This window comes from Trachemys scripta, chromosome 6, assembly GCF_013100865.1.
Source record: "Trachemys scripta elegans isolate TJP31775 chromosome 6, CAS_Tse_1.0, whole genome shotgun sequence".
NCBI lineage: Eukaryota > Metazoa > Chordata > Testudines > Emydidae > Trachemys > Trachemys scripta.
This window is the reverse complement of record NC_048303.1, coordinates 58,394,145-58,411,966: the sequence shown is the minus strand read 5'-3', so window position 1 is coordinate 58,411,966 and position 17,822 is coordinate 58,394,145. Positions and strand designations below refer to the sequence as shown.

General features: G+C 40.2%; 1 protein-coding gene across 1 annotated transcript in view; it reads right to left on the bottom strand.

The window, feature by feature from the left end:
• LOC117879235 overlaps positions 1–17,822 on the bottom strand; it is a 142,189-nt gene that overhangs the window by 23,533 nt on the left and 100,834 nt on the right. The window contains exon 5 of the mRNA XM_034774273.1: positions 10,756–10,914. Within this exon, the coding sequence (XP_034630164.1) occupies positions 10,756–10,914 (159 nt within the window). The remainder of the gene's footprint in view (positions 1–10,755; positions 10,915–17,822) is intronic.

The following is a 17,822-nucleotide window of genomic DNA, read 5'->3' as shown; positions in this document are numbered from 1 at the left end:
AACCCAAAACTGAACTATATTCTAGGCTCGGAGAACCTGATGTCCATCTTTCAAAATGTACCATATGAACTGATATTGCCAGTGAGCCTGGGTAGAGATAGGAGACAGGAAAAACTACCTACACTTAGTTGTCAAATGCTTCTAATCACAGCTAATTAAAATTTGAACAAACAGCTCTTTCCTGAGCACCTAGCACTTAGTAATAGTAAAGTAGAGAAGGACCTGATATAGCATAACTTTCCCAACAGGGTTACCTAAGAGAGAGAGAGATTTAGCCTTTACTCTTTCCCCCCCATTCTTTGGTTCTGACATTCTTACAGTGACTACAGTCCTATGCCATATGGAGACCAGGCCTATCATGACAACATGATCAGTGGAAGATGCTTAAAAGAAAGTGACTCTTAGGCCTTGGCTACACTTACCAGCTAGTTCGACGGCTGGAAATCGAAGTTCTGGGTTCGACTTATCGCGTCTAGTCTGGACGCGATAAGTCGAACCCGGAAGTGCTTGCCGTCGACTGCGGTACTCCAGCTCGGCGAGAGGAGTACCGCGGAGTTGACGGGGGAGCCTGCCTGCCGCGTGTGGACCAAGGTAAGTTCGAACTAAGGTACTTCGACTTCAGCTACGTTATTCACGTAGCTGAAGTTGCGTACCTTAGTTCGAATTGGGGGGGGTAGTGTAGACCAAGCCTTAAAGGAGTAAGACCTATGGACAATTGGACTCTCATTCTCAGACTCCAAATACAGATCTAAAATCACTTCGCTGAAGTGATGCTCAAGAAAGGACTGAGTGCTTTCAGGGAACCTTGTTTTGAAAACTGGACCGTTGTTGATGTTTCTTGATTCTTTCATGGCTTTCATGGTCTTTGAAACAGACAAGATTGTATGAACAAAGGAAATTATTGGAAGAACCTGGTAAAGATCTTCTATGGACAACCTAATTTCCCCATGACCTGAGAGAAGACTGAATTTGGATGGGGACAGCGTCATTCATTTGGTTCATCTTAGCACTATATGCAATGAGAATGTGCATAATTTCTTTTTTTTTATGTAATTTTTATTTTATGTTCTAGGCTATGGGCCTAACCAGTTAGTACTGCCTTCATACTCTAGGGTTTGGCATTCCTTGAAGTGTAATAAGTTATTCTCATTGGTCTGTAGCTTAGAGCCTGACATTTTCTTTGCTCGTTTCCATCCCTGTAAGTGGAAAATTCATCCAACAACTAGATCTCCTGCTCTGCTCCAGTCTTCCAGCCTGACCTCTGCCAAGATGATGGGCCTTTATCCATCAGAGCAAACTCCTACCTCAAAAGACAGCAACCACAGCCACCCATCAACCGCTTAACTTCTTGATCAGCCTTTTATAAGTGGGAGACTGGAATAGCTGTGCTGAAAAAGCAGAGATCACAACTGTTTTCACCTTATCGTTCTTTGACTTACAGTTTTTGTGGCTATTGCATCCCATATTTCTATTACAATAGTCTGCCAATAAAATTCTTCATTAAAGCACATGGAGGATCTCCCTCACTTCCACTCCCCTTCTCTTAAATATAGGAAGTTTACATAAAGTTACCCCCAACCAATATTTCCATTAAACTTGAAAAAGTGGTTGATTTTAGGATCACATTGTGAGTGTGTAAGCACTGCCCATTACCTTACCTGCCTCATCTTCCCACCTCCAAACAGTTTGCTGGTTCCCTTTTCCCCATTTGCAGGACATAAGAACGACCGTATTGGGTCAGAACAAAGGTCCATCAAACCCAGTATCCTGTCTTCCAACAGCTGCCAATGCCAGGTGCCCCAGAGGGAATGAACAGAACACGTAATCATCAAGTGATCCATCCCCTGTCACCCATTCCCAGCTTCTGGCAAACAGAGAGCAGGGACACCATCCCTGCCATCCTGGCTAATAGCCATTGATGGACCTATCCTCCATAAATTTATCCAGATTTTTTTTAAACCCTATTATAGTCTTGGCCTTCACAACATCCTCTGGCAAAGAGTTCCACAGGTTGACTGTGCATTGTGTGAAGAAATACTTCCTTTTGTTTGTTTTAAACCTGTTACCTATTAACTATCTGCGTTCCCAAGCTAGATCTTTAGGAGATAACGTATAAGATGGGAATGGTGTGAAAATATCTTTGATGTTAGGTTCAAGAGTGACCTAAAGATGCTGCATAGCTATCCCAAATTAACTGCGGTTTAGAACACTGATGTTAGGGAAGGAATCTTTGTGACATGATAAGTGGCATTACAAAGCCCTGAGAAGACCATAATTTAATTGTTCTGAAAGTTCCATTTTACTGAAAAGTTTTATCCATTTTTGTTTTGTTTTTTAAGACTGGTCTGGTCTCAAAGGTTGAATAAACTGTTATTATGGATGCCAGTTTGGTTACTGAAATTACAACTAAAACTGCAAGAGGAGAAATGTGGGGACATAACCTAAATTTACTTTTATTCAGTTAATATGCAAATGTTCTCTTCTTTCTTCATCTTTACCTTATTGTCAACATTTAAATTTGGTTGGCCCTACCTCTGCACAGAAAACTGTGTTAGTGAAAGATCTGAATGACATGCACTTTGAAAACTTATGTTGATTACTAAGGAGCTATATCTTGAAAGAAAACATTTGTCTTTAATCAAGAAAAATATTTATCTTTTGGAACAATTTCAATTTCCAGCCCTGAAGAATCCCAATCTTACTCTACGGGGAGGCCAGATTGAGAGACTGTTGCATACAAGAGAGATCCAGTAAACCTGCCAAACGTCTGGTGAAGAGACCCAGAGGAATACTAGGCCAGATCAAGAAATGTCCTGCTAGTTCGCTGATGAGACAGAGATAACTTAAACAACTGATTGAGAGACAAAGATGTAAGAAGACAAGACCATAACCAGAGGCCAATTACTTAGGAATAGGGAGACCCCAGCTCCACTTGGAACAACAGCATCCACAAATCTATGTCCGAAACATGCCTGAATGTATTATGGGAGAAAATGGCTCCTTTATTAAAATCCTTTGCAAAAGTGTTTGGTGTTTTCTAATGAAGGATTTACAAATGAATTACTAGGCATATTCTTAATAAACCTTGTTAAAACAATTTCATGGGTTATTTTAATTTGCCAAAGAAAAATCCCTGCAAACATGAGCCAATAGAAATTTTCCAAATTTTGATTTTTCTGATAAAAAACAGATGACATACTATAGAGCCAGCCAGAATTTTTCAAAATTCTGACAAAAAGAGACTTTTTTGCCATAATTGTTCCCCTTTTCTGACCACTAAAATCTGATGTACAAAATGAAAACTTTTGTCTCACTGTTTTATAAAGTATGTTTTGTAACGTCTACACATACTCAGCTGAATACTTACTACTACTACTACTGTTTTCTTGTGTTTATATTTAACAGAACATATAAAAGCCCTTGTTTGTACTCATTGCGTCTTAGCTAAAAAACATTGGCTCAGGAGCACAGCTTTTTTTTTTTAAAGAGTAAAATAGCAACTGAAGCTGAAATGGGAATGTGCATTTGAAATTTCAGATGTTTTTCTGATTAACCTTTCCCCCTTTCTTTCTTTTGTATATTAACCAATAAATATGATCCCTCTAACATTTTTGTTACCATCTGTGCCTGATTTATGGTTTATAGTCTTCCCTCTGTTCTAGGCTGTACTTTTGTTGCTTTCCCCCACCTTAGAGAGGGAGCTAATCTGCAAACATTAGGAGATGAGGGATGGGTGGGGTGAGGGTAGACAGTGATATCCCAACTCCTAAAGGATTGCTGCCATGAAGAAAAAGGTTTGGCATTGTCATGGAGGAACCAGTCCTCTTTATAAATGTATCTACACAGCTAAAGGGTCATTTTCTCTGTCTCCTCCATAATGCCACAAACCCCTCTCCATGATGAGGAAAATGTGTCAGTTCTCTTGTAGGTTTGCCACGCATCCAGGTTTTCCCAGGATGATCCCTTTTTGAGGTAGCTGTCCCGGGAAATCTGTAAGGGTGCTCAGTAGATACTGTTAGCTCTCCACTTTTGTGGGCTGAGGATCATCCAGGATATCCCTTTTTTGGGGGGGGGGGTACCTCATAGGTGGCAACCCTACTCAAACGCCACTGAGACTCCAGATTTTATTTTCCAACCTCAGGTTTCTGGAGAGTGAACAAACCTATGTGATTCCCTGTGGGGTTACCTAGAGAATAAGTTAATAAAACCCAAGAGCCATATTATTGAACTCTTAGGAGGTATAGCAGAGCTTTTATATCTTATATTCACCACAGAGAATTCCTCCAACCCATTGCAGTAACCCCACTTGACCTCCTCTGGGATGCTCCTCTACACCATGTCATCAGAGCAGGACTCAACCCCTGCCTACAACCTTTCCCTAATACTGCACCAGTGCCCTGCATTTGCCCCATGCACCTTCTTAGGCCTTCCCTGCCTCCTACAATGCCCACTTCATACATTCTCTTCCTGCCTTTCCTAGAGCCCTTCCTCCTACTCCCATTCCACGACTGGAAAGTATGACTCTGTGCCATAGAGTTTCCTCCGAGTTTGCAACCCTGTCTTTGCCCCTCCCCCTTTATGCACATACAACTCTGCCCAGAGTGCTTCTATGCTGTGGCACAACACATGAGGAGTCAGGACTGAGGCATTTCTCAGCCTGGTCCAAAATCAGGCAAAACAGTAAAGAATGGCTTTCATCTACCTGGTGTAAAACCAAACACTTCTTTACTAAGAAAGCCTCTGTACCTCTTGTAAGCAGTATAGCAACTGGCTTTTTCTGGGAAGGCAGGATGGTCAATTTCCCAGTTCTTCCTGGGCCCCTCCTGACCCTATTTTTCCCGAGATTGGGAGGGGAGAGAGAGCTCTTTTGTCGCCTCCTCTTTCTAGCTCTGCTCTAATGAAACACATTGTTAGGGCCATCCCTGACTACCTTAAAGTGTAAACTATGTACATCCCCATCAGAAGCTCTGTTAATATATTCACAATTTCTCCACTAACCCGCTCTCTCTCACAAAACACAACAATAAATTAAACTGCACTCCTCCCTAGTAAAGTCAACAGCGCAAATGTGAAATTTTGGAGTGTTTAGTCTAAACTATTGAGTTTTGAGGAGCCAAAAATAGATTTTAAAAAAAATAACATTAAGAAATTATGTCTTGATTTTTTCCAAATGTCAGAAAAATACCGCTGTGGGATGCAATGTGGCATGGGAAGTTTCTGGGGAGCATATTTCTTTTGGGGGATGATGACTGGGAGAGGAGGCTGCTTAATAATCAGGCCTAAAGTGAAAAGTTGGCTTCATCCTTTACTCTGGAGTGGCTACCACTCTCACAACTCTAAAACTGCTTTTCCAACAGTGTCATATTAAGTGAATATACATGAACCACCCAAAAGGAATTTTATATGCAATACATTTCAGTTTGAGAGACACTGTTCAAAACATCAAGCCCAAGTGTTTCTGGAGAGTTGTACATCTGGATTGTTATTTTTTCCTACTGTTTCTTGTTAGTAATAGAGTATTCTGTTACATAATTCAATGTCAAAATATTGACTATTTTATTATTATTTATATAGCATCATAAATAATAAAGGCAATAATAATTGCTGGGGAGGTTGACTAGGAGGTGGAATCTCCATCATTGGAGATTTTTAAGAGCAGATTAGACAAACACCTGTCAGGAATGCTCTAGATAATTAGTCCTACCTGGAGTGCAGGGGACTGGACTAGATGACCTCTTGAGGTCCCTTCCAGTTCTATGATTCTATAAGTATAGTGGCACTGAACACAAGCAGGCCAAATAATAAAGTTCATCCCCCACATAGTTTGTAATCTAAAGGAATGGGCAGATCCAACATATAAATGAGATGTAGTCCTCATAGTCCAAATATCTTGCTACTTATTTTTATCATGTTTTTATTGTGAGGAAGGTGGGGAATGTGCATATCTGGCATCTGAGTATAACTCCCACTCTTCTAGAAATGTGCTCCAGACATGCTTCTATACAATGCTAATCTAACTCTCCTCCATATACTGAGGCATCAATTATACCACATCCCCACACGAGTCCAAGGACTAGGATCTGATCAGGTTTGTTTTGGCATTCAGAAATACTGATCGGATGCATTCATGAGAAAGTGTATGTAGTTTTCTTCCTACAGTAAAATCATTCTTGTAACAAATGATTTCAGCAAAACATGTTTTGCAATAACTGGTTTAAGAACAAAGAATATGAAATAATCTTTTAAAATGTTTTGAATTACACATTTAGACCTCAGGTCAGGACAGCAACCCCATTTAGGGAAGGTGCCTAACTTTAAGCACATGTAAATGTTAAGCATGCGCTTAAATGCTTCCCTGAACTGGAACCTAAATCAATTCAACCGACTGTTCTGAGGCCAAGAAAAGGTGGATGAGGTAATGTATTTTATTGGACTACCTTCTGTGGGTGAGAAAGACAAGCTTTTGAAAGCAACAAAAGTTGGTCCAATAACAGATATCACCTCACCCACCAGGGCTCTCTAATAGACTCATAGACTTTAAGGTCAGAAGGGACCATTATGATCATCTAGTCTGACCTCCTGCACAAAGCAGGCCACAGACTCTCACCCACCCACTCCTGTAACAAACCCCTAACCTATGCCTGAGTTACTGAAGTCCTCAAATCGTGGTTTAAAGATCTCAAGGTGCAGAGAATCCTCCAGCAAGTGACCCGTGCCCTACGCTGCAGAGGAAGGCGAAAAACCTCCAGGGCCTCTGCCAATCTGCCCTGGAGGAAAATTCCTTTCCAACCCCAAATATCGCAATCAGTTAAACCCTGAGCATGTGGGCAAGACTCACCAGCCAGCACCCAGGAAAGAATTCTCTGTAGTAACTTAGAACCCACCCCATCTAATATCCCATCACAGACCATTGGGCATATTTACCTGCTAATAATCAAAGATTAATTAATTGCCAAAATTAGGCTATCCCATCATACCATCCCCTCCATAAACTTATCAAGCTTAGTCTTGAAGCCAGATATGTCTTTTGCCCCCATTACTCCCCTTGGAAGGCTGTTCCAGAACTTCACTCCTCTAATGGTTAGAAACCTTTGTCTAATTTCAAGTCTAAACTTCCTAATGTCCAGTTTATATCCATTTGTTCTTGTGTCCACACTGGTACTAAGCTTAAATAATTCCTCTCCCTGCCTGATATTTATCCCTCTGATATATTTATAAAGAGCAATCATATCTCCCCTCAGCCTTCTTTTGGTTAGGCTAAACAAGCCAAGCTCTTTGAGTCTCCTTTCATAAGACCGGTTTTCCATTCCTCAGATCATCCTAGTAGCCCTTCTCTGTACTTGTTCCAGTTTGAATTCATCCTTCTTAAAGAGGGAGACCAGAACTGCACACAATATTCCAGAAAAGGTCTCACCAGTGCCATGTATAACAGTAGTATCCTGGGACCAACACAGATACAACATTGCATACAACAATGTGCTGAGGCTGTACAGTTTCATAAGAAATTTAGTTAATCCTCTTAATGGAGGCCAAAGGATTAGAATTGGCTACAGTTACCAATCAAAAGAAAGATGTTTTTCTCCAAAGTTAAAAATGTAAATGGCGTTGAAGCAATACCAAATTCAGACTTTAGTCCCTGTTGAATCTCAGACTTCTAATCCTTTCATACTATGGAAGTGCTTCATTGAACTACCTAATTTCTTTACATATCTATTTTATTATAGCCCCTTCATGATTATCCACTTACTAAGGTCCAAAGAAAACATGAAATTAACATACAAACTGATTCCATTGCTTTTCTTGCAGACTAACTTACAATGTCTATTGCTGTGATTATACACTTGGCCAAACTATAGACTCCGCCACAAGGCCCCAATTCCACAAACACTTAAGTGTTAACTTTAAGCTTATAAGTAGTCCCAGTGAGCACACATGTTAAGTGTTTGCAGGATCAGGGCCTGAGTTTATACCAGTTCTGCCCTCCAGACATTGACTTGCTCCTTTGGGACTAATTGTTTTGTTTATACTTAGCAGATCACACAGTAGTATTCTGAGTTTTACTGCTACTTAACACATCATAAACTGACCATCAGTTTTTCAATTCTCTTTCACCACCTTCTTCATCTTAGGCTGATACCATATTTAGGGGAGTCGTGACAAATTTACTTCAAAGGCTTGAGAAGAATTCTCTGGGAATCAATAATGGATAGTTCTGGAGATGCCACTGTATTGGCAAGGTCACTAGGCAACCCAGCAAGCACAGCTGGGTCCAGTGAGCTACCTCAGATCGTTGTGCTTCCTGATTGTCCACAAGAGTCTGCAGTCTGCTACTTGAGCCTTGCAGCTCCTCAGTGTGTACCATGCCCGCAACTGTGCTTACCCTGCTCTCACTTCTGCTACCTATTTCAGTCCTTGCTCAAGTCCTGCTCCTGCTCCAGCACCAGCCTCCCTACCCGTTCTGATTTCTGACTCCTAGCTCTGATCTTCTGGCTACATCCATGACTCTGACTCCAGCTTACTCTTCAGTTTAGACTTCAACTTCTGACTCCAGTCCTGACCTTGACCTGGCCCCTCAACCCTGACTCTGGTTTTACCCTTGGACTAGTGCCTGCCCCCTGGATCTTCACTTGTCCTTACCCAAACTGCCACCACAACCACCAGGCGAGGTCCCGCTCCACTCACTAGATAGGCTGCCCAAGCCCCAGCAGCTTACATGTATGCTCCAAAATATTAAGAAACAAGAAGAGCTTCAACATTGCGCTACTCAGTTATGTGATCCATGACATAAATAATGTACTGAAAGAGCACCACTAGGGTGGATTATCAGAGAAGTCATTCATGCTATCTAGATACTGATCCATCCATAATGGTATAAATATAATAAATACTAATACTAATTATACAAGAAAGCTTCTGATATTAAAGATGAATATATTGATATAATTTTCATTATATTCTCTGGTAGGTTTCAAAATGACTTGATTGCTCTCACAAAAGAGCTACTGGGGAAAAAAGATTTAAAGCTAAGGAAACTGGAAAACATTTACACGTTTGCATCTTCCTCCTAAATCAAAACATTATGCAATTTTCTATACTTTGCTATGATATTGTGCCTTAGTAAATGTCCTTTGTTGTAATTTTGGAGTTATAAATAAATCCTTTGTTTTTTCAACCAATTGCTATCGTGCAGCAATTCTTTGAAATCTACAAGCATTAAACATCAGAGATAAGTTCAGGCAGATGTCTTTTTCTATACTGATTCTGCATCAACATACGCAGAAGAATTAAATCCTTTATTAACATCCCCAAACCACAGCAATCATGAATAAGATTACAAGCAATTCAGATTAAATGAATGAATACATAAAAATCTTAAAGATCTAGTTTCTCAGGCTGTTTTTGACTGTTGCATTGCCATTAATCTGGAATAATTTTTTGTTTTTGACTGCTATGGTGTAAATACTAGTATTATAACACTCCTCAAATATTGTTTTATACATTTCCTGTTCAACATGTGCTCAAACATAGATAACTTGTTTCTTTAATATTAAAGTAGAGTGGGAACTAACTAGTTGCAAGATAACTGATTATCATAGCCTACAGTATGGAATTTCCACAGATCGTTCACATAAAAGTCCAGACAGAAGCAGGGCTGTTTCTTCTTATGAGTTTGTACAGGACCTATAATAATGGCTCTGATCCTGACAGGGAGCCTCTAAACTTTATTATAGTATTATTATGAAAAAATAATATTGAAGATTAGTAGTGCTTACTGTTTAAACACTGCCTCATCAAACTCTTATGCTTCAGTGTTTGAATCCAGACCAAAACCGACTGTATATTATTCCAATCATAATATTAACAAGTCACAAGTTTAATTACTTAAAGCACTCTTAATGCTTCTCACAGAACTGCCATAAAATCTGATTAATTAGACAGGCTCTACTTTGATAAATCCATAAATTAACTGTGTAAATAACGGAGGGTCTCATTAATACCAGCTCTCATCAAATGTGAGGTTAAAAAGCTTTGGCAGACCAGGAAGACTGACATTCTGATGGTCTTAATTCTGAACAACTTGCTAATGTCTCATATTGTTAATTTCAGCTTTGCAAACATTAGACAATATGAAAAAATGGTAAAAATTGTAGTTATCTTTTCCCTCTTGTTACAGAGTTGGATTCAATCTTTTTCAAATATTTGAATTTGCTGTTTGTTGATATTTTTAATGTTAAACAGATTCAGAGACTAAAAAATAAACATGCTCCACACGTGGTAACATTTATTTATGGGAGAGCATTTTACTTCCCTTGATCAATGCAAAATAAAGCTTGGTATTAAAAATACTTGGTTCTATAGCTGTTTATAACTTAGAAACACTTTTCTTTATCAGACAAGCTGTAAAAATGTTTTGATAAAGTATATTGACAATTCAACATAAAATAATTTATATTATACTGAAACATGATCTAGTATATATAAAAATACAGAAAGTACAAATGGGCCACATGTGGAAAAACAAAACAAAGAATCAGATTTTGGCTGGCTTAGAGCTAGGAGCCTTTTCTGATATGTTAAATCCCTGTACCAGTGCCTGTACTCTCTCTGCTTTACCACCATCACCCACTGCTACACCACCAGTCAGTGGAACAAAGTCAGCATAACAGGAGTGTCACTGGATTCAAAGCAATTAAAAAAAACTACATGTGCAGAAAAAAATTTAAAACTTCAGTAAACCCAACAATATTCCCTCACCTGTTGCATTGCCATTAATCTGGAATAATTACAAGCTTTCACCAGGGTTTCTGCAGCCCTTTTGGCCCGTTGCTGAGGGGCCCCCTTGGGAAATGCAGGCAATATTGCAAGTACATTCTCCACAGTGAATTCTTGGCTCAAGGAGTGCTCCAGTTTTACCTGTAAAACATTTGCAAATTCCAATTATACAAACCACCACTTTAATTAACCATGTTTTTAGAATTCATTAAAGTTTCCACAAAACATGTGGAAAGAGAGTACATGCTGCAGGACTAAATAATTCAGTAACACGCAAGGCACCTACTGTACACCAGAATGAGTTTTAACTGCTGAGCTCTTTATACTATCTGCAGGAGACACCACTAATCCAAACAACTCTATTTAAACATTTCAGAGTGTAACACACTTTTAAAACATGGAAAGCAATAAACTTTCAAGATAAAAGACAAATAAAACAGAAAGTGTCTGCTCATTGGTTTGAAACCAGTCTGTCTCCATCTGATATATCAGCAGGAGGCTGAAGGTTAAAAGCCTCTTTTGTTGTTGTCTTGTGGTACTGTTAATATATGATTTACAAGATTATGCACAATTTGGTGTTAACACATAAATGTACATTTCTCTGGTACAGCAAAAGGGAGCATAAGCCTAATTCTACTAGTGATTCATGACAGAAATAGCATTTGTAAGCAAATACTGTTAGGGCTTGTCTTCACTACCCGCCTGGATCGGCGGGTAGAAATCGATCTCTCAGGGATCGAATTATCACGTCTCGTCGGGACGCGACAATTGATCCCCAAATCGATGCGCGTACTCCACCAGCGCAGGTAGGACTAAGCGCCATCGATGGGGGAGCCGCAGAGGTCGATTTGCCACCATCCTCACAGTGGGGTAAGTTGGCTCGGATATGTCGAATTCAGCTACACGTCTTAAATCGATCTCTCCCCCCGCCCCCCACACTGTAGACCTAGCCTTAGACTAAAACTTAGCTCACAAATGCTTTACTAGGTTACATCTCTTACAGTGACAGTTAATGGGATGCTTGGGAATGCACGTGAGCAGACCTGGAAGCCTTATTCTGCTTAGTGCAGAATGAGGAATAATCTATGAAGTGCATTCAAGCAGTGGGCACTTACTAAACCTGTGCAAAAGGCACTCCCCCTGTCCCGCCACTGGTCTCTAGGTAATAACCAGTGTGTTTGGGGGGAAGGAAAGCTATGGCTTGCCAATGCCCCCAACCCATTTCATTAGTGCAGCAAGCAGGGCTTCATCTCCCCTATCTGCCCTTGTACTCACAGCTGCATTATTACTATGATCTGTTCTGAAATACCGCCAGGCTCCAGATACTGTCTGCCATTGCAGCGCACCCGTGCAGTGGTAACCATAATTTGGCCCCAAGTATTTTGTGTGATGTGTGAAATTTGTGGTATTTATAATAATTTGTGTCAACCTATAACCATGTGTAGGTTTACTTTTACACAGAACTGCAGAACTATAGGTAAATTATGCAGTGACGAAGACGCATATCACCGCAAGAGTGTGTGGTTTGTTTTTAGTCCCTTTTCTAATCCTTCCTTTATTTATATATTTTAAAAATGAAGCTCTACAGCAACTTGTGGAAGAGTACCAAAAGCTTCTTTTTTAATTTTTTTAAACAAGGCTCACAAATCTTCAGAATATTTCACCCACAGTCCTTTTCAATGATCAAATGGTTGGTTACTTCTTTGTAAAGAGATAATCAAAGAAAGCTGCCAAAAACTGTCAGCATGTTAATGCTCCAATGGAATTGTGCTAAATTGCATGCCCTTTTTTTTTTTTTTTTTGCAGACATTCCCACCACTCCATTCCTAGTTATGTATGTGTCCGTGCTCCATGGAGAATTATTTGTTCTAATTAAATATAGTTAAAAGAGCACTTAAAGAATATCAAAAAACAGACTCAAAAACAAACAAATGATGTTCAGCAGTGGAAACCACTACCTAATCTAGACAATTTTTTCTTCCAGCATCATCATCATCCTGGTGTAACAGACCCACACATGATTACAAAGTCCTAACAGTCTACTATAAGAAAAAAAAAGGGTCATTTGGAACTAAATTTATTTTTTTAAAAGAGCACAAAATATGCACCAGGACCCTACTGTGCTAGGCACTTTACAAACACAGAACAAAAAGACAGTCCCTTCCCCAAAGAGCTTCCAGTCAGTATTACAAATGTCACCAATATGCCCACGTTGTCACACACTCACTCTTGCTAGGTGAAACATCACTCATAGCAGGGTTGCAGCCAGTGAACAAGGTTCCCCCTTCATTTCCTTCTCCCAGCTACCAAACGCTACTCCTGGGCATTACCCCCAAAGATTCACTTTTCCCTCTGCTGGCTCCCTCATCCTCCACTCTGCATCTCAGTGCAGCACACTGGAGCAGGAAGCAATAGGTGACCAGCAGTGCTGCTTCCTGCTCCTAAGCAGCAGCAGCATTCCATCCTTGGAGGCGCCTATGGCATGAGGCAGATAGGGCTACAGGGAATGTAATAAAGTTCAGGGAGAGAAAGGATGGAGGCAAAGTGAGAAGAGGGAGACTGGTCCATTGCAGGAAATAGGCCAACAAAAAAAAGTGGCAGAGAAAGGGCCAAGGCTGGGATCTACATAAGGGGCTTAGGCATTGCAACACCTAACTTTTAGGCACCAAGAAAATCACTGGAACTACACTGGAAACCACAAAGTCTGAGTTAGGCACCTAGGCTCCCGTACAATGAATGGGGAGAAAGAGGTGCCTAAGAGTGAAATCCGCAAAAGCCAGCATGCCAGGGGTGGGGGGAGCCACCTAAACTAGCCAATGGGAGATGCCAACAACGGGTGTGACCTAAGCCTCACCCCCTCACGGAATTAGGTGCCTAAGTCTGAGCTGCAGGGAGTCACTTATTGCTGATTGTGATCGATAGCTGGAAATCCCTCTCCTGGAGCTTAGGTGCCTAAGCAGTTTCTTGTGGGAATTAGTTAATCGCCTGTCTCACTCCACACAAACAGCTGGAGAAGGAAGCGGCAGCACTCACCTTATAAATTTTTAGCCCAGTGGTTAGAGTACTCAACTGGGATGTGGGAGACCCAGGTTCCATTCCCCACTGCCTGATAGGGAGAAAAGATTTAAACACGTGGTCTCCTACCTCTCAGGAGAGCGCTCTGGGCTATGGCATATTCTGATGTGGGGGTTCTCCCTCAATCTCTCCTGTGGAATCTGATTTGAATCTGAATCTCCCTAAGTCTCTCACCTCCTAGGTGGGTGCCCTAACCACCAGGCTATAGAGTCATTCTCAGTGTTCTCTCTCAGGAACAATGACTAAGGCTATGCCTACACAATAACTTATGTCGGCAAAACGTACGTCACTCAGGGGTCTGAATATTCCATCCCCCTGAGTGACATAAGTTATGCTGTCATAAGCGCTAGTGTGCACAGAGCTATGTTGGCAGGAGAGCTTTTCCCACCAACATAGCTACCGCCGCTCATTGATCATGGATTAATTACGTTGACTTGAGAGCTCTCTCCTGTCGGCATAAAGTGGCTACAGGAGAGTTCTTACAACAGTGCAGCTGCATCGGTACAGCTGTGGCACCATAAACTCTCTAGTGTAGACATAGCCTAAGTACTTATCCAAACTGGAATAGCTTCAACAGGAGAGATTGAAGGAGATTCCCCCCCACCCCACCCCCAACAGAATACCCCATAGCTCAATGGTTAGTGGGAGAGCTCTTTTCAAATCCCTTCTCCCAATCGGGCAGAGGCAGGAATTGAATCTGGGGTCTCTTACATCTCCAGCCATTGAGCTAAAAGAAGTTATAAGGTCATCTCCTCCTCTAGCCAGATTTTAATGGAACACAATCCAGTAGACAACCTCTGAGCTCAGCTACCAGTTCAGGCCCCACAAAGAAGACAGGCATTCACCTGCTTATCTTCCCCTGGCCTCTGGATTATGCTGGGGCTTAGGCAAGAGATAGGTATCCTGACACTTGCAATACATGTGCCAGAGACAGAAATGTAGGCATCTACGGGGACTTTTCCAGCACAAATTTAGGCACTGAGTGAGTTTAGGCCACAACTGAGCTGGGGTTTTGTGGATCACAGTGGCACCTAAGACTGGGACTTAGGCACCTAAATCTGATCCCAAGTGAAAGACAGCACGAACAATGATGACCAAAAAAAAAGAGATGGGGAGAGACTGGGACCGTGAGAAGGAAAGAGAGGAATGAAATGGGGGAGGATGTTATTGTACTTAACACACAGGATTGGGTGTCAGGACTTTCAAATCCTATGCACAGCTGAGTCACTATATGACCATGGGAAGTCATGCCAGTTTTTGGTGCCTTACCCATTTGCAAAACATGGATAGCAACCAGGTGATAGCACTTTATGGTCTTAGGGTAGAAGTATTACAATTCATTTATTATTGTTAGATGGGGAAAGGAAGGCTGACTTGTAAAAGGAGTTTCATTCAAACACTTTCATCCACAAAAATGTCACTTGATGAGGGACATAAAATTTGACAGCTGTGCCTGGTGTGAACCTGAGCAGTAGGAATAGAGCAGTATCTCTTTCTATTATGCTTTCAATGGAGTAAACAATGCTACTTAGAAGATTAATTAGGCTCAGGCATTGTAGGCAATTAATTAATCAAACAGTCTTAACTGCAGGTAAGGAACAAATTCTGGAGTGGCAGTGTGAATACGGGTTTTTGGAGTGAAAGATTTCTTAGGAAAATGTATGAAAAGCCTCACCGGAAACATAAAACCAGTTTTTCTAGTTCACCTTGATCATTCATCAATAACCCCATATCTATTGCAGATGAACTATTTTTCCAAGATTTAAGCATATTACCATAGTATTCTAATTATTTGTTCCCTGCTACAGAAATAGCACCAGAGGATTTCTTCTCTCTCCATTTCCATGAACACTTGTTCCAATTTCCTCAACACGCAGAAGAAAATTAGATTTTAATTACTTTGTCCCTCAAATATATAGTAATAACATCTGACGCTCTAATGGTATAAGACAAATTAACAAATGTTAAATTCTTCATGGAGGATCACACTGTAAAATGTGTATATATATAATTTCATTCAGGAATTTTTCTAGAGAAGTTATTCCAATTTAGTTTTAGAACAAATATAATATTTATAAAGTGTTTTCTTTTCTGAATGACTATACTGCTTAACAATCATCTTATTTCTTAGGTACCTACCATCATAGAAGTTCTGTGCATCTTCAATAAGAAATACTGAAACAGATAATGTAAAAGACATAGGTAGGCAGAAAAGCAGTCTGCTTTGTTTAAGGGTTCCGAAATAAAGATTTTTAAGCCTGATTTATAAAAGGTTAGTTCCATAGTCATTTTAAAGGTGAAGAAGAAAGGATACTCCAGTGATCCAGAACTACAGAAGCAAACATATCAAGGCTTCTGGTTCTAAATGTTATAGGTTTCATACTATGAGATTGTAGAGGATGAGTTGGTACTTTACATACAAAAACTACATTACAAGAACATTAAGGCTGCAAATTCAAGTACGCAACAGTTAGGAAATACGAGAATTATGTTTGCCTGTGCAACCTTAATTCAGTTATCTAGTGCATATGCATTATGATACAGTCTTTAATTACATGATCACATATTTTTTTCCACTTAGCACTTACCATTTTATTTGTTCAGCACAGAACTCAAATTGGACTTCAGTTGCAGCTACACAGTGCTCAGCACTTCTGCAAATCCAACCCCAGAGTTTCAAGATGGGCATCCAGAAAATGGGGAACACACAATTAGTGACCAACTGCGAACATACTGGTTTAAGTGACTTGACCAGCATTAAATAGTAGCTTTTCTCCAGGGCAGTATTCAACTGTCTTAATAAGATCATCCCTTCTTTTTCTGCAGTCCACTGGCTCCTCATTTTCCTGCATTCTGGTCAGGTAGTGCTCTCTTCTTTGCTGCCTGGGTCATTGGCAGGGGGAGCACTGAGAGCACAGGAAAGATTTTCTGCTCTCAGTTCCTTTGCCTGGCACCACAGCAGCTTGTTGCAGCATGGAGGAGCAATTGCAGGGAATCTTCTACAGATGGAATCTTTGGGGAATTTAGCTGCCAAACTCTAACAAGTTTCTACCAAGCAGGTGCTAATTGAGATTTTCAAAAGGCTCATAACTTAGACAAATTTGGGTGGAGATTTTCATGGGGACAGCCAATGGCACACATCCTTGACACCAGAGCAAATATCCCCCGCCGTCCCCCCAATCCCCTTTCCCCCCACTCAGCCAAATGTGAAGTTCCTGCTGTTTGGTAAAGTTATAAGAAATTGAAAACAGGGTCTTTTTATGGAAATTGTCATGCAAGCTTAAGTATAGGTATCACTACCCATGTTTCCTGAAATGTATTTGGGAGCCAAAGCCCAGTAAACTTTCTGGGACTCTATCTTATTTCCTAATTGAGTTTCAATGAGAGGTAGTTTTATTTCTAAAATGGCTTATATAATGCCTAAAAAATATTATTATTATTCAGAATTTATGCAAAATAACTGCTCTATACCACTTAAACAAAAACAATAGTATTTAGCATTGATTAAGATTAATAACCCTGAAATAGATATTACAAACTGGGGAAGATATAGGCACTTAATAATTTCACAGTCACTGGAATTTTACTGTTTAGTATTTGAGCATTTTTCTTTCATAAAGGAGATTAGTTTATTCCATGAACAGTGCACACCAAGTAAATATCCACTGTTTAATAGTAAAACCAGCTAGTTTAATAGTAAATACCAGAGCCAGTATTGGCATGCTAGTATTGTACTGTACAGTGGGATTTGACGATGAAGTTTTCACAGAAAAAGAAAAAATGATCAAAGTCCTAACAGAACAGTTTATGATTAAACATTATTTAAACTTAGGTTTTTTGTATTTAGAGTCTGAGGTTGCCATTTGTAAATTGGGCAATTATTACTCTATCTTGAAGTTATTTTATACTATATTGAAATTGATAATTAGATGCACTGTCTCTTCACCTTGTAATCATTCTATTGTCAGCTGGTA